The following is a 25,188-nucleotide window of genomic DNA, read 5'->3' on the forward strand; positions in this document are numbered from 1 at the left end:
GCAGAAATGTACCAGATGTTTTTACCAACTGAGTCTTTTGTCAATCCAGAGAGGTGTGTGTGATCCAACCCTTTTAGGCTTTTACTTTTAGGGGGGAGCAAGGGGTAGTTCTTGTAATAAAATAAAAATGGACACAGACAAGGTGCATGGTGTCTTCAGAGCTGTGCCTTTTTTGTTGTCCTCAAGATATTTATATGTCAAGTACAGAAACAGATTTATAGTAATAAAGTAAAGCTCCTTGATCCTTCAACCTGGTTGTTGTGAAAGTCATTCACACGCTGTCACGGAGGACCACGTCAGAGTATTGTGCTCAAGAATGGGGACCAAAGGCCACCTGTAATTAAATGATGTGGTTTGTGTTTTATTTTGCTGACAAACCACGACTGGTGTATCCCCTAGGTGGGTACCTCCCACCCTGCAGGCTGTGAGGGAGGCAGTTCCTTGCTTTTCTCCCACTGTCTGGTTGCAGCCTGACAACACTGACAGGCACCTAATTTTAGGCCAAACCGACAGCTGGAAAATGCCAGCTGGGAACCACAGGTGACCCATGCTCACTGTGGACTGCAGCTGATCGAGCCTGTGCTGTAATCATGCTTCAGCAGCTCTTGCTTCTGCTACCAGAGTTCTTAAAACCCAAAACATTTTAACCATCCACAGTTCTTGCTCCACTACTGTCTACTTCCTCTGTGTCTCTTCACTGACCACTGTTACAGACACTTGCCCAAGTTTTAATTAAATGAGTCCTTCCCTGGATTGAGGAGATAAAACTTCTGTACTTACACAACAGGGATCAGCAAACTGAAAAGGTTGCTTCCCTCCCTCCAGCTATTTCTAACCTTCTGACTCCTCAGTTCTGGGTAATGGCAAAAGCTCCTATCTCCGCCCTTCCACCTCTGCTCTTCCACTGGGTACGAGACAGTCCAATAAAACTGGAAGCTGTACAGAGGATAAAGAACAGGCTGTAAGTAAAAGGCAGCATTTTATTCAAAAAGTGACCAATAAAATGCCCTTGGAGGATGTAGCAGCACGTGCTTGGCCCCTGGGCTCAAACCCCCTTGCTGTGTATATCCCGAAAAGCACTGCAACAGGAGCCTAGAACTTGATCTTCACATAGTGAACAGTTTCAGAATCAAACAGGGTATTTTGGTCTTTATTCTAACAAATGATACAACCCAAAGTTACCATTAGTGAAGGTCAGTTAAAAACATGGACCGGACACCTAGTAAAATGCAAAAGTGACATTGTTTCCATGACAATTACAAAGTGTAAGGAAAATAAACGTGAAACTGCAGCATTACAGGAAGTTTGTTAATACAGATTAAATAATGCAGATATCCTTGCATGAATTACAAATCCAGAACAAATACATTTGAAAAAAAAAAGAACCAGACAGTTGCTTTGAGTATCAACTTAACGAGGTGGGTTTCCAGCACAAACATATCCAGAGGCTTTTGTAACTAATTGTTTCAATAGATCAATCAAGAGTTGCAGTAAAGTGAGTACAGTGACTGAGCAGCAGCTCCCGGAAAGGAAGAAGAAAACGCATTCCCTTTGCCACAAGTTAAAGCAATGGTTTGGAAGACCAGTATAACAGTGTGGGTAAACACAACCCTGGGAATTCTTTTGCCACGATTTCTTAAATATTTCAGTCTACCAAAATTACTGGCTGTCTTTTAATGTTTAGTCATAAAAAGTCCTCACAGCCATCAAAAGGGACAAAAACCCAACAGGGGGTGAGATCAGAGAGAAACAAGGCCCTGAGCAGAGCAGCCTCTCCTCCTCCCAGCCCCAGGGCAGAGGTCCCTCCTGCCGTGCTGCAACAGCCCATTCCCACCCAGCCCCTGCAAGGTCCTTTGCCATCCTGTGTGTGCAAACCACAGCAGAGGCTGTGCCCCTCAGCTGACCTGTCCAGAGAGGCCCCTCTGGTTACCCAGACCCTCTCCCATCCTGGGGTGTCCGAAACACCAACAACTTGAAGCTGACACGAGTTGTGTGGCACAGCAGCAGTGATGAGACCACCTCTGTGAAACTGCTGGGGGTGTGCATTTACTCTACAGGTGCCCAAACCTTCCCTTAACTCCCAGCGTGGTCTTATGGAAAAGATAAAGGGGAAAACAAGAATGAAGTTCTGCTAGATCAACCCTGATGGGAAAAATAAACCTCTGAGAGATGAGAAAAGGTGGCAAAGGGCACCGGTGCCCATGGCTCAGCTGCAGGCCAAGGCTCCCTGTGCCAGGAGCAGCCCCCCACTCCACAGCCCTAGCCAGACACACTCTGCAGTAGTACGGCACAAGGTGCAGCCAGCACCAGGCTGCGGTGGATAAACTCCCTCCATCGGTGTGGGCAGTTGGCACCGCAGGGCTGCAGCGGCACAGCCGCACTGCCTCACACCTGGGGGCTGCAGCCAGGCCCCAGGACAGGCTCAGCTCAGCATTCCCACCAGCTGAAACCCTGCCCCGACTGGCCCTGCCTTTGAAGGTTCAAAACTCAGCACTAGGAATGTTTCAGACAGAAAATGCATCACCAAAAGGTGGGAAAAAATGTACCGGGGAACAGTTCACTGAGTCTGACTTCAGGAAGCTGCCACAGGAACCCAAACAGTCATTGAACAGGGAAGGACAAGCTGTTGGAGTGGGCTCCTTCGGCTCCACGGCAAGAAAAAAAGCAGCAGTGGGATGTGTTCACCAGAATGATGTAAAAAGCCTATAGTCAACCACATCCATGTCACCTCTGCTGACGCTCCAGACTAGAGCAACCCTCAGGGGAGCAACCCACTAGAAAGAGTTTCTGCAAATCTTACAATGTATCAAAGTTAGTAGTTGGATAATCATGAAGGTTAAAAAAAACCCAAAATCCATGGAAATCACAGAAAACACTTCTCCAAAGTGCAGTGGGCAGTCAGACACCAGCTTGCGTGTGGAACAGCCCACAAGGAGACACACGGGACCCTCTGCTTCCATGTGAGGCTGCACAAAGAGCTTTGTTGGGTTTTTAAGTCCAGAATCCACCCCCTGCAGTCACTACACTGCCTAAACCACGCAGCTACGTGTGCACCTTCTACTGCCAGCAAGCCCTGTGATGGCCATTTGCAGTAACCAAAAACGCAGAGATGAGACACGCGTGGCTCTTCCCCTGTAATACTGAGAAAAAGGATTTCTAACATTCACCTTCTGCATTTGCTGAAATTTCCAAGCACCTGAGTGCTCCTGGCCAGCCCCTGCCCTTGCTGCAGCGCCACACACAGCATGAGACCTGAGCTGCAGCACCGCACGCAATGTTCCACCCCGCAACAGGCACCTGTGAGAGAGGAGGAGCCTCTCTGGCCCCACTGCCCCCCAGCACTGAATGCCATCTCCACATACATTCACTGAGGTCTCTGCTGCTTGTGGGGCAGGAGCAGGAGGTGGATGGCAGCCTATGGTACAGATGTCCAATGCTGCAGGAATTCATAATGACTTGGAAGAACAAGTTCTGTCGTTCCTACCGCATGTTCAACATCTGCTGCTGATACAGTACTTCCAAAGCAGCCATGGTGCTACAGCTCCCTTGGTTCGATTCTGATTAGATTTGGGGTGAGCAGCTGCAGGGGATGGCCCACAGCCCACAGCTGTGGTGCAGCAATGCCCACCGGGCTGTCCCGTCCTGGGGCTGGTACTGTCGGGGCTGCCCAGCAGCACGCAGGGTCCCGCTGCAGCCGCTGCTTTGGGCTTTGCAGCCGGGCCCCACACGCTCCGACAGGGCTGCCAGTGCCTCCTGTAGGGCCGCCTGTGCTAAGCATTGATGGGACTCGTTATTATAAACCTTGAGACTTAAACCTATTGATTTCCAGAAAAAGTTTTAACTACAGTGCACAAAGAATATAGTTTTGAAAATATTTACACTTTTGTACAATGACACCACAGCACTTTAATCTAAGTCTCTTAATACAAACAAATAGCACCATTAGCCTTTTGCACAACTTCTTTCTAACAAACCAAGAAGCTGGATTATTGTCGAATGAGGAGACTGGGAGAGCTGGGAATGAGAATAAACTCGAGAAGCCAGAGCACTGCAACATCTACCGAGTAAATTAATCTGGAAACCTCCTAAGCATTTGCAAATAAAGTCTTCCAACGTGAGCCCTATTCAGTGTGCACTACAATTAGACAACTTCAAGAGAGTCTTCTTACAAGATTTAATGCTTCAGCTTCATTGTTCTAGTAACTCTTTCTACGCATTCCACCTTTTGGAGTGGCTGCTGAACAGAAACGTGAGATGTCCTTGTTGAAGCTCCACCATTCTGGAGCAAGTCTCCCAAGTGAATGTGAAAAAAAAGAGACAACAGAAGTGACAATTTTAGCTCAGAAGCCCCCAAGCACACTAATCAGCAGGGGCAGGGCAAGGCCTTCGAGTCAGCAGGACGGAGAGGGGAAGTGCAGAGGCAGGGAAGGGAAGATGAACAACAGCCCCATGAGGAGGTGCGGGGTGGGAGAGGGGGGAGCACCACAACAGGCTGCACCACCACAACGGGCTGCACCAAGGTGCTGGAGGAGGTACCTTGTTCCCTGCAGGGCCAATGCTGCTTCTGAAGGGTATTGCAGGACGAAAACGCAATTATTTAATGGTGACCATTTGGTTCATTCCTCTACAGAAAACGCATTCCTTCTAATATACGTCTGACTAACATTCAAAGTACTGAACTATACATAATGATACATAGTTTACAATCCATGAAAACAAAGCTTGAAAGAATATAATATGGTCATCTTAAGTAGGGTGGGCTGTGTCGTAGGGCTAATATCCAGCTAAGACACCTCAACCTGGATGCTAATGGTCCGAGAGTGCTTTTTGTATCACCAGGAAATGTAAAAAAATTTAAAAACGAATGAGAGTCCTCAGAGCTGCTGAGTGTTCTCAGGCCACCCAGGTGCCAGCCCACGCCTGCAGTACTGCATGGATAAACGCGTGCACGACACGCCAGGAGACTTGCTGTAAATCAGGAACTGGATTAGATGCCCATTAGATATCCATACATCAGTCATTTGATGCGTGTTCCCTTTTTCTTCTGGATTGTTAAGTTTTTCCCTTCCTTTTGTGACCCACTTTCCTACCTCTATCTGTGGGCTGCCTGCATCCCTTTGCTTTCCCTGTGGTACGCTGGTATTGATAGCCACCATCAGCCTCCCAGTGCAGTTAGAGGTCGGGGAATCGGCTGGGGTCTTCCTTGTAGTCGTCGGGAATAGTGAAGATGGACTCATCAAATTCATCGTAACGGAACTCCTGGAAAGTCACAGTGGCTGTGATGGTGGGGAACACGGGAATATCTAGATGGGGAGCAAAAGGGCACGATAAGTGCAAAGGAACAATCCACTAATGATTACCTACTGCTACTCAGGGACTCAGCTTCAAACTGGCTAATCACGTCAAAGCTCGCTTGGTATTCTGAACCACAGTGACTCAGGGCTCTTCTTTCAACCACCTCCCTTTAAAAGAAAGTGATTTCAAAGTACACTGAGATCCCCAAGTCAATACACCATTCAAATAATTACAATTATTAATTCAGTGGTTTTCCCTTCGTGCCACAGACTGACGACACAAACCACAGCGGTGTGACCAAAGGGTTATCTGACAGAGCAGAGGATGTTGGCCTGTAGGTGATACAGGATAAACGACCTTGCTACACACAGGCTTCAGCTCAGCAAACCCACAGGGAAAGATGGACCTTTGCAATGTTTGCTTAAAAATATAACCTTCTTCCAGCCTGAATGGAGGTTCAACGCTTCAGAGGTATCCTCAGTAAAATTGGGTTGAACCAGCCTACTGAGCTAAGCCAAAATTCAACCTTCAAGCAACAGAGTTGTGCAAATGTGACAGGAGGCAGAACATACTCTGTTCAGCATTATCTGGCTTGAGCAGCTTACTGGTGTGCAGGGTATTGAGGAACAGAGAAGGTCCTGTTGCTGTCTGGCAGCTGATGATAATCAATACCATGAATGCACCGCTTTACACAGTTCCCTTTGTTGGAAGTCTAATCGTTTTCTCTGTATTGGTAAATGAAAACCACTAATCCTCGAGGAAAAAAATATACAAAAATGCTATAAAATACTTGACTCATGGCTGAGATTATCCTTTAACACAAGGAGAATTCAGCACATCCACAATGCTCGTAGAGCAAGACACCAGCACTAGAAGACTGTCCAAGCCCTTTTCCTGACTAGGACTACACTCACCTTCCAGCTGCATTTCCTACCTCGTGTTCCTTCCACTATCTATCCCAATCATTTTCTCCCGAAATCTACAGTAACACATGCAAGAAGAGAGTTCTTTTCCACAACTCAATAGGAGTTTTGAACACTCAGTACCAATAAGTACACACATTCTGGACATTAAAGCCCCAAGAGTTGCAGTTGTCGCTCCTTACCTAGTTTTACAGGGAAGCCTGGTGGAAGCTTCATTTGAACAAATTCTCTAAGTTTGTTAAAGTGCTTGAAGGGTGCAATTACTTCTAAAACATTCAACAATCTGAAAAGGAATACAGATTTCATTACAAACTCTTGTTTCACAAGCTTTCCCTTTGGAAATGATAAAAATGACACAAGAAGCAAGGTGGTAAAGAAGGAGCTGAACAACTCCATCCTGCTTGGGCATGGATCTGAGAGACTCAGCAGCCCACACTGCACTGCCACGGCCCTACAGTAAACACCAAGAGATTCACTTCTCATCCTCACTTTGCAAGACAGACAAGCCAGCACCAGGGTCTCTTCCCCACAGACACAGGGCAACTGCTCCATCTTTGCACTGCTTTAAAAGACAGAACTTTGTGCTAAAGCCTGTGACTGGCAGAAAAGGCTCAGCAGCACTCTGCAGAACCAGGCACACCACACTTGGGACAAGTTAATGATAAACCTGGCCAAACCTCTGGTCTTACCACGCCAGCACTGAGAGCTCTCACATGGACAGTTTATAGCATGGTTCATTCACAGGCTTTAAACTGCCCAGTTGCCCTAGCTGAAGACACTGCAGTTCATAAACACATAGAAACATTTCCTACATAGAAATAACACTCACGGCCAATGGTTTGGACTTACGATTCAATTCCTAAGGGGAATTCCTGGCTCATAGCTATAGTGGCTTTAAAGGTTTTCTTGCTTTCTTTGCAGACCAGCTCTCTGCCCAGATGAGGAGCTCTGTCAGGGCAAGGGGAGGAAGACAAAGTCAGTTTCTCTCAGTAAAACCTTGATTTTAAAGGAAAGAAGACAGACTTGGGTTTGAAAACATCAGTAAAGAATCCCTACGGTAAAGCAAATACTTTAAAAGTAAAACCTGTGCATAGTAAAGATGAGTCAGTAATCCTCTTAATCTAGATTACTGAGAGATCTGCTAGGCTGGGAGAGGAGAAAAAAGCTGTTAGGGAAATAATCTCCAAATAATCCCCCAAACATTGCACTAATGAGCACTGTAGAAAGACATAACAACTACCCAGAAGTGTACACAGTTGATATCAGATATTAATTATAATATCTATATGTGAACAAAGTATCAGGTTGAGCTAAGAAAAAGCTAATCTGCCTTCAGCCTAAAATGTGAAACAATCTAAGAGAAAGCAGAGAGTTACTCCACTATCAGGAGAAGGCAATACCGGAAAACAGAGAGCAGAGAATTCTGTCATAGCAGAAGAATAGATGGGTAACAAACACCCCCCACTCCCACAGTCAGCAAGCCCAAGTACTCACTTCCCATTCTCAGCAGATATGTACTCTTCCCACGTAATGGTATTGGGCGATGGCGGCGTGAGCGACTGCCGGCGGACAGGCTGCACACAAACACAGGACTTAGCTCATCACCCTGCCTTACACTCTTACAACTTTGCCATTCAAAACAGACAGCTGTACTTCAATTCTAGGGGGAACAGCAACACAGTCTACCCAGCTTGCAGCTGATACTGCACTGGGCTTTTCCATCTCCTGCTCTTGCTCTCATAGTCTGCATTCAGGCACTTGGCCCCCAACTGTATTTTACATCGAAGCTGTCTGTTTTAATACATCAGTTAATCAGTTCATTCAAGTGTCTGAATGACAAGTGGCACAGCACAAGCTAATACAGACATAAATTAATCCTCTTTAAAAGGCTGTATGCGTGTTCCCAGATGATGTCTGGCTCATTCTGAATAGCTCTTGATTTCATGGTGATAATGACAGGCTTAGTCCATTTTAATGAAGCTAAAAGGAAAACACGATTGAAAAGAAAAACAGAAAGGCATCCCTAAACTATAAACATTTGGTCTAAAAGACGTTGATTTGCCAGAGCCAAACCCATCATCTTTTACTATGAGACAAATTAAGACTGAAATAACCAATATAATCACAGAAATTCCCCAGTGTGTGCACTAATCAGGACAACTCAGTCATGTATCACCATGATTATATTTGCAGGTCATACTTATTTTAAAATTAAGACAATCAAAATAGAATCAAAACATTATCTACAGATTTTGCTAAAGACTGGTGTGAAAGGTTACTCTCCTATGCAAAAATTCCCATACAGTGAAGAATTACTCAACTGTACCTCAAAGTTTTGTTCCATTAAGTTGCCACCTTTGCTCAGGCTCTCCATGATAGCTTTGTTTCGAAGAATGTCCTCCTCACTGAGATGTTCTCTTCTTTTTCTTGATTCTAACACAAGTCCATTAACCAGGTAGAAGTCTGCCAAAAAGTTTCCTACTCTTTCCTACATGAAAGGAATTGGACATTAATGACAGAAGATAGAGCACTGACATGCTTGTATGCAATTGTATAGAGTTCCCTGTCAGGACCGAAATGCTGTCATTTACACAGCCCCAGTGGACAATCTCAGTAAGGCACCTACAGCACAAAACCAAGAACTGCATTGTGACCTACTCTAGGTGATCCTGCTCTGGCAGGGGGGTTGGGCTAGATATTTCCCTTCCAATCCTTAACATTCTGTGGTTCCATCAGGAACAGGTGTTTCATATCAATGGAAACTTTAAGATGGAAGAGATTGCTGAAGAATTTAAGAGGGGCCAAGGCAGAGCTGACTAGAATCTCCCTCAAGAGCAGGCATGCTAAAGGATAATTTACACATGTAGCCTATGGATTTGGTATTCAAAAGGAAAGAAGTTATCATAGAACCATTTCAGTTGGAAAAGACCTTTAACTCCTCAAGTCCAACTGTTCCCCAGCGCTGCCACAGTCACCACCAAGCCACGGCCCTCAGCCCCACAGCTACTTTTTCCTCCATCCTGAACATTCTAATTCTTTTACTCCTTAGTTCACCCAACCACACCATCACAAGCCTCTCTGAACCATTCTGCCACTAATGCAGTCTGACATTTCCTGCCAGCTTACTGTTTTGTCTTCTCGAAAAAGCCATCCCGTTTGGGCACGTGTGAAGGTAATTGATTTGGTTGATAACGTTGCCGAGTAAATATCACTGCTCATCAAAATGTCAACCTCTTCTTCTGTTTCCATCTCAGATTCCTAGAAGAAAAAAAAAATCCCAAATACTGGGTAGAACTTAATAATAATGATTACTTCTACTAAATATAAAACTCAAGAAACCTTTACCCTTGGAACTTTTCCCAGAACTAGCATTGCCTGAATTTTCAAACCATTTCATAGAAGCTTCAGCCAAATGGTTGCCAAATAGTTTATAATCTTAGCTATTGCAAATAAAGCATCCCATGTGTGATTGAATGGGGGCTCAGCAGCCACACCCTTGCCACAGGTACAGATCCATATACTAAAGCAATTGGTGAATAAAGTGATCATTAAAATGTGACTAAATACAATGAGTCACGTCCTTGCATTGTTAACAACTAAACTGGCCACAGGGTGACTAAAAGGATGCGAAGCAGTGGCAAGCAATTTGAAATCCCACCTCAGGCCACCTGAATTACCAATTAGCATCTCACTTGTCACAGCTCAAACTAACTTATGGATGCTGAAAGTGGGTTTTTTTCCCCCCAAAGATTCACATTCTAGCTCTTGCCTCACATAGAAGTCTGCACCCAAAAGCACTCTTACATGACAAAAATCACCTATACAGCTTAAGTTACAACAACTGAACAAATAATTCTTAGGTTTGTATTTCTTTGGAGCTTGTCTGGGTGTTTTGGAGAGGCAAGTTTTGTTTAAAACAGTAAGTCAGACTTCTGATACGAAGCAAAAGCTTGAGGTGTTTCACATCCTTTGTTCACACAGATCTTTACCTCATGGTGTATTCGCTGGTAAACTTTTTGTTCATTGTCTAAAACTACAAAAGATTCAGAGGGTGAGGCATCACCATTAAAAATGAAGCTTAAATCCCCTCGTTGGCACTTCATGTCAGTAAAGTCTATGAGAGTTGTATCCAGCCTGCAAAAATACATCAATAATTTAAGACAAGTTACCCATAAACACTCCAATACACCACTGAGCTCAGTTTGCAAGCAGAAGCTGTTTTTTAAATCACAACCAAACTCACTATCATCTAAGTTACCATAGAATAACAAAAACAGAGCAGGATGATGAGAAAAATACAACCAACACTTTAAGATTTCCTTCTCTCTTCCCAGGCTCAGCTCCCTGCTCTGTATTTGCTTTCTGTCTGTCCTGTTCCTAGTTGTAGGGGATCAAACTGTTCTTGTTTTCTTTCCTAACTCAAGTCTTTTGCCCAGAACCAAAACTGTTGAGTCAGCCCTCCCTGTCCTTGTCTCCACCTATGAGCCCTTGGGTATCTTATCTCCTCCCATCTCGCTGGGGCCACTGCGGTCCTACAGGAGGCTGGGGGCTGTTGAAGTGAGCATCTGTGTGGGGCTTTGTCGCCATGTCACTTACACAGCTTAAAGCAAAGCAAAACAATTAAGTGACTCAGGAACTGAAGTTAAATAGAGAAAAAACAAAAGGCAGTTTGAACTTCAAACCACACTTCTTTGCTCTGACCGCCAAGGTACACACGTGGTGCTGCTCACAAAGGTTTGCAGGCTCCTCGGGGATTTCTGTCAGACCCCCAGGAATCTAGAGTTCTCCCCAGAACAGGCATTTATGGCTTGGATAACATTAGTTAAATCAGTACTTACCTGATATTTATACCTTGTTTGTGTATTTTACATGCATCAGAAGGCAGAATTCGGGAAAGTAAAGGCACTAAAAGGTAGGGAGAGAGAATCAGTTAGGATATTGAGTTTCTTCTGCAAAGTATTTCTGTTCAAAGTGTACATCAGTTTGAATCTCGACACAGAAATACAGCATACTTGCTTTCCATCATAATCTCAATGCAAATAAAACTGACCAATACCAGGGTTGTTTCTATTCAATAACTGCAAAATTGTTTTGTAATGGTACAGATTACTTTCAACACGAGTGTCTTCAGGCACAGACAAATCATTGATTGATTCTAATAACTCATTTTCTAGTGGCTTGAAATTTTACCTCTGTGATTTGTTAGCTTACTTATATACTGTACCAACTGAGAGCATAGCTACAATTAAAGCAGAATACCCATAAGTACAAAGAAATAATCCAATGCACTAACCTTAAAACGTCAAACAAACATTAAACCGCCAGTGCAACTGAGAATCAGTACAGATCACGAGATGGATACATGAGACCACATCTCTCCTTACTCTAAAAAGGACTGTTTACTTTACAACAAAACCAATCCAGCACAATGGCATTTTAGCACCTTATTTTAAATGAATGGTAAAGAATTAAGACCACCTGTAAAATGTGTTTAGCCTAGAGGACCAATAATTAGGACAGAGGCACTACTCAGAGCATCTTTTTCCCTTCAAGAAAGACAATATACAGAAAAAGCAAAATAATATTTGAAAAAGGCCAGTGAGACTCCTGGAAGACCCTAGAGGGTGGCTCTACCTCTGGCATCACTTCTGTGCCATGTCTGACTGCCACCACGGCACCTGCAATCCAGGCTGCAGCCCCATCACTACAATGAAGACTGATCACATTATCTCTCTATGAAAGGAATATGCAATTGCTTACCCCAACTTTGAAAATCCCAATGAAGCTCTAGATAGAAGTCACCTAGCTGTGACAAAAAGAAGAATATATAAACAAGCTTTTTAGTCTCAATGACAACTATAAAATCAGTTGAAAGACAGGCAGAAGCTGTCTTTTGCCAAACAGGCAACGATTTACTGATTTTGTTTAATGATCAATGACGAGTGACTTTTTTTTAATCTTGCTTAGTAATGAAAGAGATTTTTGTTTTAATTCTCCATCTACACGGAGCAGCAAATTTTTCTGGAGCACAGTGAAACATCCCTCAGTTTAGGGAAACCAAGAAGAAAAGCTCAGTTTCTTCCATTTCAGACTCCTGCTTGTGTGCTAAACTTGTGGTTATAAGACACAGATGTTTATTTCCCTCTAGGTGGGTGAGTTACTCCCGCCAAGTCAAGGGGTAAAATATGAGTGGTTTGTAGACAACCAACTTCTTGCCTTAATTAAACCATACATCTGAAAAGTTGAGCTTAACTGTGCCAGTGGCACACTGTATGAATGTGTTCTACCAATGTTCCTGTGTTTTTCATTGATCCAAGAAAAAAAACCTACCTGCTGTGTGTCTAGAAGTGCAAAGCTTTCAGGTTTTGCGAGGGCAAACAAAGCAGACACAGCCTTACTGAAACAGCTCTGCTGCTACTGATTCCTGCTGGTGCAAGACTGAGAGTTGCATGTTTTTCCTGCGCTACCTCAACATGTTACTGACACTGCTAATTTTAATCAAATCCCCCGTCCCTTGGCTTTTGCCTTTGCTTTACATTCTGTTTAAGGGAGTTGGCTGGTGTGTTTGTATGCAGAATTTTTATGTAATGACTTGAGCATATTTCCAGAGGTACACTGGAATTTGTGTATGTGAATACTTCTATCTGTAACTAGACTCATTAGTTTCAACCGTAACATACAGTTCCATGGGGATGTGATCAACCAAAGCAAGCAAACTGCTCCATGGATCTTTTTTAAAACACATTTACAATATTTTATAATCCATGGCCTTTTAAATCATTATTGTTAAAAAGGGTAGTTCAAATCAAAGCCGGGATCTTGACCGGCTGGAGAGTTGGGCAGAGAGGAACCTCATGAGGTTCAACAAGGACAAGGGCAGAGTCCTGCACCTGGGAAGGAACAACCCCATGCACCAGTACAGGCTGGGGGTTGAACTGCTGGAGAGCAGCTCTGCAGAGAGAGACCTGGGAGTCCTGATTGATAATAAGCTAAATATGAGACAGCAATGTGCCCTCGTGGCCAAGAAGGCCAATGGCAGCCTGGGATGCATCAAGAAGAGTGTGGCCAGCAGGTCAAGGGAAGTTCTGCTCCCCTTCTACTCTGCCCTGGTGAGGCCTCATCTGGAGTCCTGTGTCCAGTTCTGGGCTCCTCGGCTCAAGAGGGACAGGGAACTGCTGGAGAGAGTCCAGCACAGGGCCACCAAGATGATCAAGGGTATAGAACATTTTTCGTACAAAGAAAGACTGCGGGAACTGGGGCTGTTTAGTCTGGAGGAGATTGAGGGGGGATCTTATGAACATTTACAAATATCTAAAGGGTGGGTGTCAGGAGATTGGGGCATCCCTCTTTCTTACAGTAGCCAGTAACAGGACAAGGGGTGATGGAATGAAGCTGGAACACAAAAAGTTCCACTTAAACATAAGAAAAAGCTCTTTCAGTGTTTCAGTGAGGGAGCCCTGGCACAGGCTGCCCAGAGGGGTTGTGGAGGCTCCTTCCTTGGAGGTCATCAAGACCCTTCTGGACATGTTCCTATGTGACCTGATCTAGGTGAACCTGCTTCTGCAGGGGATTGGACTGGATGATCTCTAAAGGTCCCTTCCAACCCTACCATTCTGTGATTGTATATTAAGAACATAAGACATTGCATTCCAACATGGTCTGTACTTGTCAACCAACTGCCCTGAACTTACCTCTTTCAGAGCTTTTAATAATCGAGGTCGCTTTTCTTCAACACTTTCCCTGGACTGCTGTTTAAGCTTCCTTAGGAGTGCTGTAACTAAACAGAGATTAACTATAAGGCAAATCTGTTTATTACTGGTTAGTGTCATTATTTGACATCTTAGAGAAAACACAACGCAAATTTCATCTGGATAAATTCAGTTCAAGTTATAGTAATCATACACAGCCTACTCTGATCACAAGCTTTTCTTCCTGAAAAGCTTCAGTAATTATTTATATTATAAAGTATACAATCGTGCCAAGAGGTCTCCTACACACACAGTAGTAAATATTTGGGTACACACGTATATTACTGCATACCAGGCTGTAGATTGTCACATTTGCTCCCACAGAGAAAATTCATGAGCAGTGTGGAGCTGACATGCAGGATGTTGTTGAGCAGCGTGGAGCTGACATGCAGGATGTTGTTAGCATATCAGAAACTTGTGCATTAAAGTATTAATAATATATTCATTTTTATAATATACAGAGAGTTTTCTGCTATGGGACACCATAATACCAAACACTATTTATAACCACTAACAAGTAGAATCCTTTTCCCATTACTACTTCCTATCTGAAGCAATCACTGTAATTGCTTACTGGCCTGGTGAGATGCAATGTGAAGCAATAACCCACTGCCAAGTGATACACCAAATATACCTGTGAGCATATAGAGCATTTCTAGTTAGATGACCCCACATAGCTACAATCCATTCTGACCTTGAAACTCTGATGTTAAGTACAAAATGCTCGTTTATATCTTTTACAATCACTCTCAACAAAACCTTATAACTATGTATTCTAACGCTTTTTTTTTCTTATCAAAGAAATGGAGATGTGCAGAGCTGGTTGTATCATACTGAGATACAAAAAGGTTCAGCTGGTTAAGATATACTCTTCAGAGAGTTAAAATGGGAGTATTACAAAAAAATCCTAGCTTGAAAACCTTTGTTTTCTGTTCTGAATGAGGCCTCAATTTCTGTTTAATTGGGAAGTAGAGGTTCTTACTCATTTGTCTGTCTCCATAGCTGATGGCTTCTGCAAGAGGGCTCCATCCCTGAGCATTTTTCACCTTTACTGGAGCATTATGGGCTAAAAGCAAGTGGGCACATTCTGTAACAAAACAGTAGTAATTATTTTCAGTAAACATCACGGGTGTAGCATTATCATTCATAATAAAGGAAACAATTAGAAAGCAATAGCAGTAGATATTCAACATATTAAACAGTTCATCAAAATACATATCTGGATTCTGACTCAAACTTTAAACAAACAAAAACCATTTACGTAACTACTTATAGCACCTCCCTGAGAAATTATCTCACTAAAAGCATAATTGATCAATCACCAATTAGAAGAAACATCCCTTCTGCTTCCGATTTTGCTTTTTGTAAAACACAAGACTATAACAAGCATTTTTAATACATTACATCAGCACTCCCCAGTTAATGCACAAAACCACATACCAAGACACACTTCACCATCCTCCACACATAGAAGCTGTGCAGAGTCTTCCCTCTCTCTCTCAAATCCCCTTCACCCAATGGATTTGATGGAGATGTGCCTGGAGACACAGACTTCAGGCAACTCTTGAGAACACTGTGTGTATGGGAGGCAGAGGGGAGGCTGTGACACTGGCACAGTCCTGTGTTCTGTAATGCCCTGTGGCAACACGGCATCTAAAGCAGGCCGTCAAGCCCATTCCGACCCATGAAAGCCTCACACTATGTGCATAACTGGTGCTGCAACAAGAAACAGGCATTGTAAAACTAGGGACGTGGCTATTGAGAGCACTGATAAACATAGCACCCAACTCATGGCCCTGTGCTCCATCAACAGGGAGGTACACTTGCAAAAGTGCTGCATTTTTCATGGGTAGCATCAAGGAAGAGTGTGCACCAACACTATCCCTGACACTCTGCATGCACACACTGTGCTGGAACACAGCATCAGCATCTCAAAGCCACACAAGTTCCTCGTGGAGTCACAGCCGAACTTGCATTCCCTTCTCTGTCTACAAGTAAAAGGTGACAGTAGAATGACAAATAGTAGTTAAGAAGAAATGTTTTGGTGTTTCAATATTTTGAATAAGCTCTCCTCATCTGAAATGGGTCTTCAGTTTCCAAGTCACCTCACCACATCTCACTAAAATCAACCTGACCATCTGCAAAAGATGAAGCAGTACTAAGCTGGAGCTATAGGCTGAAAAAATATCACATTACGAACAGGATGGTCAGGCATGACAGATAGGGGAACTTCCTGGATTACTCTCTTACTAGAGGTATTACAGGAAACTGTACTAGTCATTCCAGATGCAACAATCATGAGTCACTGGCAAGCACAATGTATGGAGAGGAAAAGATACTTGACTGGTGAATATACTATCTTTTGTGGTAAATAAACAAAAGCCATGACTACTTGATTAGCAAACACAGAGAGGTATTTTTATGGTTGCTTAAATACAGCATCTAACACAGTAACAACACTGCAGTGAGCACACAAATAAGCTTGCATTTACTAGCCAGATTACACTTCCAGTTAAACAAACAGGATGTAAACGTACCCTGCATTTCAGACAAGCCTGGCTATAACGCTGCTATATACAGCTGAACAGCCTCTATCCACCACTACAGAAAGATTGAAAACTGGCCTTCAGTATCAATGAGACAAGCTAACAAGGTAGGACAGGATCTGGGCTTCTTGGTGGAACAATGACTACACAGGACTCAAAGTTGAAACAGTAAATCCAGGTATTGTGCTGGATGTCATGCACAAATAGTCCTGCTCTAGGAAAGCTAGACAAAGGCTCACCACAAGCACCCAAAAGGATTTACACACAGGATGGCTGACTAGATGTAAAGGATCGAAGAGGTGAATTGCAAAGTGAAATCTAAAGCATGCAGCACATGAGAAAATAAGTGGAGGGAAGAAATGCCTCTCCTCTCCTTGCTATGCTATACACAAACCTAACTCATACTCAAGGAATCTGCCAGCACTGAATACATTGCTTTTTATCCTAGAGATATAAACATAAAAATCCAATTTTAAGAGAGACTTATAATAAACTCATCCACAAAGTTGGTAACCTTTTTTCTACCTGTTTTATTAGAAGAAGCATCTTTGATCAAAACTGCATTTATTAATGCAGTATGACACTGTTGCAGCTATATGGGAAGCATCCCTTCACAACAGCTAATGCCTTTAACCAAAACCACACAACCCTTTCTACATTCAACAGTGCCAAACTTGTACATATTAATTAAAGACGTCACAAACTAAAGTTTGGAATAAACATTGCAATGAGGCACATAGAAGAAGCCACAGATGCAGCTGCCTACCAATGTCTGAAAACAGAGTAGCTACAAAACTAAAATCTATCTTACAAAGAAGAATACTGTATTGAAGGCTGAGAAATTAACGAGAGGGTTCTGCTTCCTTCACTTCCGAGCCTCTAGTCAAGGACTCTCACTGGAAAACAGCAGTTCTGAAAAAGCACCATTTTTCACAAGTTGGGAAAAACTCCCATGTATGACTTCTAGCAGGCAGATACTTCTAAAATACATTTGCCTCGCTACTACCTCAAAAAGGTTTTGCATATCTTCTTCTTTTGCTTTTCCCCCTTTTAATTTTTTTTTAAGTATCACAGGTTAGACCAATGCTGGCAGCAAGCTCTGCTCCTGCTTCTTCTGCATTAGCCACCTCTCTCCCCTCTTCCTGCAGAATTGCTTCCCACTCTGACTCTCAATTATCTTAGATCACTTCTATTACCAAAACATCCTTAGACAACTTCCTGCATTTCCTGCACCTCCCTCTCCAAATCTGGCAGGTTTCTGGATTAACGTCAGCTCTCTTGTGGAGCAGTGTCATGCACCAGGCACAGGACTCATGGGCTGAGGCAAACTGGGCCATTCTTGTTTGAGGAGTGAAAAAGAACTTTCCTGTCACAGAGAATCAATAGTTACACTCCAGGTTGCTTCGCAGTTTTGACTCATAACTGCTTCTAATACATTCTATTAGAAGCAGAAATTGAAACCCTGTGCCTTGAAATTCTGCTGTAGAGAAATTGTTAAAGGGTATCTGGAAAGATGAGAGCCATCCTCATGAATTAACCAGCTGCAGAGTCCCGTGGGCCATCCTGTGCCCTACACAAGGTAGGCCTGACACAGGAAGAAACAGTCAGAAATTCCAATCAGCTGAGTGAAGGAGTATGTAGAAAGCAGGTGATTACATTTCCACTCACGGACTCGATTTATTCTCGAGGATGTTATTCTGATCCACTTAATTGGGAAAAAGATAAACAGGGATGTTCAACACCTCTAGTGAGCAAGTCAGCAGCAAACACAGTGACACTAACAACCAGAAAGGTGTTGACAAGGAGAATGGGTATCATCACATAAACAGAAACTAATAACTCTTCTGTACCATCATTGCACACTAAACCAGAGATCTGCTTGTATCAAGTCCCCTGCCTACACATACTGAGTATACCCCTCCCTTCCAGGTGCTTGGATGCCGAAGCAGGAGCGGGTGTGTACATGCTTGCCTCCACTGTTTAGAGCTGCTTCTCAATCTTCTGTGATATTCCCAGTTTCCCAATTTCCTTCTAACTCTGCAAAAACAGACAAGCTGGGTCCACCCACTGTTCTTGTTCTGGGCTCATCAGGAGTTCAACTGCTACAGCTCCTTTCCATCCTATTGCATTCACTGTCTAGCTCCTTGACTGGGGCCTAAAGAACAGCTCTGATTTAATCTCCAACTTTTCTCTTCTAAATCTAAGTGCCATCTTCTTTCCAGAAAACCTGGATTTGGAACTAGCTTGAAACACAAGATCGTATTCAGGAAAAAAAAAACAAAATCTTTTTCCCCCTCTCGCCCTAAGGCTTCAGGAAAATTAAAGAGCTCAGAAAATAGATGGTTTTACCTACCTTTATGTCCCAACATCACAGCAAGGTGTAAAGGAGTGTTTCCTAAAACAAATAATAGAAGTAAAACTACATTACATTCAAGGTAACATAATCCATTGCAATTCCTTCAGGTGTTTGCACATAGGACTGAAATGTTACACGTTAAAGAAACTTCAGTTACACGACCTAACCACGGAATACAATAAATATACCAGAGCAGTAACATTTTCCAAGCAAGCATTTGGATTGTAACTGTTAAAATAAATATATCTGAAACACATTTCATGTGGCAAGAGAGCTTTTATATATATATATAGTGCCATATTGAAATTTACAACTCATTGGCTGGAATATCTTCAAGAAAAATAACCCAAACCTCTTCACTTCCAATGGCCTGAAAAGTCCAATCCTTTACAAAGAATGACAGATCTAGGTTAAAAGCTACTCCAAGATACGATATTGATTAAAATTTTAAGAGCCTATTTTATTCCTTTTTTTAAATATTTGGTAGAAAATGTTTACTAATACAGTTTTGGACAGACTGCAAAGGAACAGTAACTTCACTGCAAAAGAGATGTTTGGCTATTTTAATGCCTTGTTTCCAAAGAAAACTCTGAGACTATCAGCAGGTATCACAAACATGGCTCTATTTTCCTGGCTATGCATATGACACACTTTGTACTTCAATTCTTAAACATGAGCTTAAGCTGCAGAGAGCTGTTTTTCCGGATGAGTGTTGCTGCCAGAATTCTGATGCATTTTATTAACGTAGCTTAAAGATGCAAAATTCTTCCATGTAACTGTATCACTCTGTTTATATGCCTAAACATTTTCTTAGTGGAGTTAACGGAAGAGTTGCTGGACAACAATTTTTTTTTGCAATTACAACAAAAGAATTGGATGTCAGGGTTATTTTATCATGCTAGCAGAAAGTACTTGCTGCACAAAAAGGATGCTGTACTACTGTACATCTGAAAGATGCAATCCAAACAGAGGTTGCTGTACAAAGTAATTGCTGGCTTACTATATTATCATGAAATCTCCGATCAAGATAGGCACACAGTCAGAGGCAGAGTGTCTAAGTGGTTTTGGATGAGCCATTCAACGTGTAGTACATATTATTCTTGTGGGTCACTACCAACATCCCAGACAGCTACATCCTAGTTCATCACACAGACTCTAAGCTAACCTACAATTTGCTATTAATAAATTTTTAACATCTGAGAGGTAAAACACGATTTAGAGTACTGAACACAGCCACTCTAAGTGATTGAAACAACAACATTACTGAGGAAGAAACTTGAGAACGAGCCAAACCATGTACTTGGAAAATTCAAATTATGCAAGCCAAGGGTAAACATTTTCCTTGCGTTATCAAGCACCTCAATGAGGTGCAGATACAAAAATAGCTCCACACTTAGTCTTCTCTAACATTAATAAACCTTAAGATTTTTTAAAACTTCACTTTTCAAATGGTGAATAAAACAGAGCCAGCCAGGTACATCAGCTATGAGTGTTCAGTACAATGGCAAGAAACAACAAAAAGAAAGCTAACGAGACCCCTGACATCTTTCCTGAGAGCTTTGTTGGACTTCACTCACAGATGCTAAGCAGAAAGTGCAGTTGTGTGATAACACACGTCATTTCAAAACTCCTCCGGACAAAGTTCTGAGCAAACTGACCTCACTTTGGTGCCATCTCAGCAGGAGGTTGGACTAGATCACCTCCAGAGAGCTCTTCCAGCATAGATTTTTGACTAAATAATCATCCTCACACCAAAAATAATGCAATTAAAAAATTAGATAGGAAACTTGGATACAGCAGTCAAGGAGGAGAGGAAGAGAAGCACGCAGAAAAACAGACAGTCCAACTGATTAAGTGTTGAAACTAGAATTTATCAATGAGGAAGCTGAAAAGAGACAACTTCCTGCTTGGTGGTCTTTAGCCAGTAAATCCTTGGCAAGGAGGAGTCTAAGGTTTAACAAAATCAGTGAGATAAAACAAGAGGTTGGCTGCTGTACCAAAGGGAGAGAAGCTACACTAACACGCAAGCCAGAAAAGCACCTTTAGGAAAGGGAGTAAGGAGAAGCAGCAGGGCAAACAGAAACAGGGCCATGATGAAACTTAGAAACACTGTACTTTCTACCATTTGGGACCACCTGGCCAGTCAGGCCTTCTTCTCACTAACCACGACAAACCCCAATCCAGACTGGCTGGCTTCACCAGTCAGCTCAGCGGGCAGGGATGCACCACAATGGGGCTGCTATGAGAGGCAACTGGAGGGCTCTGACGACATACACACTGAACATTAAACTCAGTAAGCACCACACTAGCCTCACATACGTGTTTACTGCATCAAAATTTCACTGCTGCTTTACAAAAGGACCTTCCTGACCCTCTTCCCCAAAGGAAAAGAGTCTCACCAAGAGTTGAGACACATAAGCTTGGGCATACACAAAAATCAAACCTGGAACAGCCTTTTGCACAATTCCATCACTAATTATCTGTCTTATGATCTGATAAACCAGGGGAATTCTCGATGCTGTTTTGGGACAACCAAAATAAGGTTTACTAGTAGCAAATTTAACTCTGACTAATCAAAATAAGCCATCCAAACCCTGTAAGGTCGTATGTCACAAAACAAAGACATTATGGTGAGGAAACTCTGGGCTAATGGGATGCCTCTATGCAATCTTCAGGTTCTTCCTCCCAGCAGGAGAAAAGGAAGAGCTCTTCCAGTGAAAAGTTTTTAAGAGTTTTAAGTAGAGGTAAGCTTTGCTCTCCCCAAGAAAACGGAGGAAAGACAAATGGAAAAGATGAGGCCAGTGCTGCCAGAGTTACCCATCTAGCAACAACTGCCAACTTCAACACTGAGAAGAAGCAGCAGCAGCACTTCTCATGGTCTGAAGTGGGCAAAGACTTTCCATTCATTTAACCTCTGAAGCCTGGCTGGCTAGCAGGCATGCGCACTGGGACAAGGTACCTTCTGCTCCTTTTGGACAGATGGGATCTGAAAATGCAAACAAAGCAGCTGCTGAAACAGGGCACACTATCATGCTCTTGCTAGTGTCTGGATAATAAAAGTCTCAGACTGGTAAAATTAACTAGTATCAGTATTTACAGGATTCAAAGAGAACTCCTCCATTGGAATTCTATCCCACTGCACCTCAAGTTCCACTGATCCCAAAATACCAATCACGTTTAGTTGCTTCATCATGACAAGAACAGCCACGGCTCCTGTAGAACATTCACTACCCAGAGCACACAGAATAATTCTAGGTAAAGTCACTCTGATCAAAAAACAATGGTGAATTTTAACACTAATCAACTTTTCCTAGGCAATGCACAGTGCAACTAATCCTTGCTGCCAGGACAGGCAAGAAGCAGGGCAGAGGGTAGTTTCACTTTTCAGTTCATGGATGGTTTCAACAGCTTGAGGTTTTCAATGAACCACAGCACAAGCCACAACTGTAAGCATTAGATTCCGCAAGAGAGTTGCTGGAGAGAGAAGGAGGCAAAATATACAACTCTGTTGCTCACCTACGTAAGACAGTTGTAATAAAAAGGACTGCAAGTAATTAAATGGCTGACGTGTAGCTTTGATAACTTCCTTGCAATTTAATCATCATGTGTTTGCTACAATCACTTTGAGACACCGACTAGAACCTGAATGGCAAATAAACAGCTGCAATCTAATTCATTCTCTTTTGGCAACAGCTTGATTCATCACTAACAAATCTCACATGTCCCTTCCATCTAAAGACAACTTTCAGTTATCTATAGCTTTGGGAAAGGAGCCTCCATGCTTCCATCCCCAAATCATACAGCTTACAGAGCTCTCCCAAGAAACTCCTCACTTCAGGAATAATGACACTGGCCTTCTGGCAGGTAATGCTTTTGGAGGTTAATTTCAAGAGTGAGGCAGGATGCAGTCAATTTACAGACACTCCACAGGACTTGGCTTTTCTGCTCTTAACCACACACTAAAAATGGCAATTGTAAACAACAGCTGTTTCTACAAGTTCTTTCTCCTCCTCTCACCTCCTTATCATGCACTAGGATTCTTCTGGCTTATTTCTGGGTGTAATTTTAAGATGAGGTTGTCTACCCCAAATAACTCACAATTCAAGTATGTAAACAAGTGGCAGATGGATTCAGGCAGAAAGAAAACAATAACAAGGAAATATTAGTCAGGCCTTAGGTATGTCCAGACATCAAGGGTTTTGTTGTTGGCTTGCTTTTTTTAAAAAACTTAATAGCAAAGGAACTCTTCAAGTAAAAACTTGGAGGAAGATCGTGAGCCAGAGATTCCCAAAGTGTTCCTACTGCAAACACCACTGGGAAAGTGGTGTTTTCTATATATATGCATGTATACCTATTAAACAAAAAATGGTATAAATATTTGTGATACACATTGAAGATGACAGTGATGCAAAGACGGATCAGGAAGTGCCTTCAAAGTAAAGATACTGAGCTTATGAGGATGAGTTATTCAAAGAGGAACTGGAGGAGGTACAGGGGAGAAGTGAGCAGAAGGAATACACCGAGTAAGAAAAATCTCTTCCCGAGTCTGTTGCTTTCCTTCTACCAGTATTTGCTGCAATGTTTGGAATGAAGAAGACAGGATAAATATATCTGTAGCTATATTTATAACAACATACTTAGAAAAATGTTATGACAGTTGTAAGAAACACTCCTCTTGGTCTTGATTGAGAAAACTGAACTATGTATTACTCTGCATGCATGAGTTTGTATTTCAGAGCGCCTGATGTTATCACGGATGTGGCTTTTAATTTCCAGTTACATTACTCTTCCCATCATACCAATCCCAAAGATTGCTCTACTTTAATGTTCCTTTTTATTTTACATAAGACAATTAAGTAAAACAAAGGAGTCATGTACCTCTCAATCAGAAAAAGAATGTAACTGTAGCCTTTAATCACAACTTCTCCAGATACCACATATGGTATAACTTAGCATTCTCCAGCGGAGACATATCATGTTACTCTTGAAATATGTAGGAAACGTAGAGATGAAAGTCAGTCATGAAACTTAAGTTGACTTGACAAGCTAACATGTTTTTTAGCAACGAAAAATATTCCCCAAATTAAATATACTCTCTTAAACAGTCCCAGCAAGATTTTACATATTTATGCACTAGCAGAGTAGCATGAGGTCATATTTCTGACTCTGCTACTGACGCTTCCTCGCCCAAAGCAAGCTTGCAGAGGGGCAAGAGAACAGTATTTTAGCTCTTTCAAATCCCAGAACCAAAGCATTTTAAGTTTCAGGGAGTTTAGCCTGGGGAAGAGCCAGAGTCAGCTCTACCAACAGCCCAAGGTCTCACGCAGTGAGCGCACCCATCATCCCCAAAAGCAAACAGGTGACAGAGACTTTACACCGCGGTAATTTTGTATAAATCCATTAGGTTTTAGGACATGAAGCAAGGCCAGGTAAAAGGGGGTTCTACCAGCACGGCGCCGTGACAAGCCGCTACCATGCTCCCTCCCAAGAGCTTTCCAAGCGTTCGGGCGCACTCCTGCGCCCGGCCCGCTCCCCTCTCGCCCCGTCGGCTGCCCAGGCCTTGGCAGAGACCCGCCGGCGCAAGGTGGAGCACAGGGACCGGGGCCGGGGCCGAAAGCACAGCCGGCGGGCCCCGCGGGAGCCTCCCGCCGCGCTTCCCCGCGCAGGCCCAGCCCGCCCCGCTTCGCGCCGCTCCCCGCCGCCGCCCCGGCCGCTCACCGTGACTGTCCTTCTGGCTGATGCCCTGGGTGCGGATGAGGGCCGAGAGCCGCCTCACGTCCCCCTTGAAGACGCACTCGTGCACCGGGAAGTGCGCGGGGCACTTGTCGGGCTCGGCGGACGGGCCCGTCCCGCCGGCCGCCGGCCCCCCCTTCAGCGGCAGCCGGTGGTGGTGGTTGCTGAAGATGCGGTGGCCCCCGGCCCGGCCGCCCTTGCCGCTGCTCCCCCGCCCTCCGGTGAAGATGCCTCCAGGCGCAGCGGCCGCCTCCTCCTCGCCGGGCGCCAGCAGGTCCCCGTCCTCCTTGCTGGGCTTGTGGTCCCTGCGCAGCGAGCGCAGCTTCTCTCCGGTCATCGCCAGCGGTGGCCCCGCGCGCGGCGGGGCCCCGCCGGGAAGGTACGCGGCACCCGGAGGGTCGATGCGCTCAGAGCCGCGGCGGCGAGTGTCCTGCCGTCGGCATCCCCCGCCGGAAGCACCCGGAGCCCGCCGCGCCGAGCAGCCGTCTGCCCGCCCGCCCGCGGAGCCCCGCTCAACGGCCCGGCACCGCCGCCATCTTGGCCGACCGTTCCCGCGAGAGATGCGGCAGAGAGCGAGACTTCCCCGG

The 25,188-nt window shown here is 43.8% G+C and overlaps 1 protein-coding gene across 1 annotated transcript; it reads right to left on the reverse strand.

The window, feature by feature from the left end:
* Positions 1 to 1,121: 1,121 nt before the first annotated feature.
* On the reverse strand, positions 1,122 to 25,188 carry ANKRD13C (ankyrin repeat domain 13C). Its single transcript, XM_062003819.1, has 13 exons — positions 24,587 to 25,188; positions 18,866 to 18,907; positions 14,949 to 15,053; positions 13,910 to 13,995; positions 11,979 to 12,024; positions 11,057 to 11,123; positions 10,208 to 10,352; positions 9,345 to 9,476; positions 8,545 to 8,706; positions 7,713 to 7,792; positions 7,068 to 7,166; positions 6,401 to 6,501; positions 1,122 to 5,303 (listed from the first exon to the last, which is right to left on the reverse strand). Exons 1-13 carry the CDS (start codon positions 24,936 to 24,938, stop codon positions 5,173 to 5,175), a joined length of 1,548 nt encoding a protein of 515 aa, XP_061859803.1. The 5' UTR covers positions 24,939 to 25,188; the 3' UTR covers positions 1,122 to 5,172.

This window comes from Colius striatus, chromosome 10 (genome assembly GCF_028858725.1).
Source record: "Colius striatus isolate bColStr4 chromosome 10, bColStr4.1.hap1, whole genome shotgun sequence".
Taxonomy (NCBI): Eukaryota; Metazoa; Chordata; class Aves; order Coliiformes; family Coliidae; genus Colius; species Colius striatus.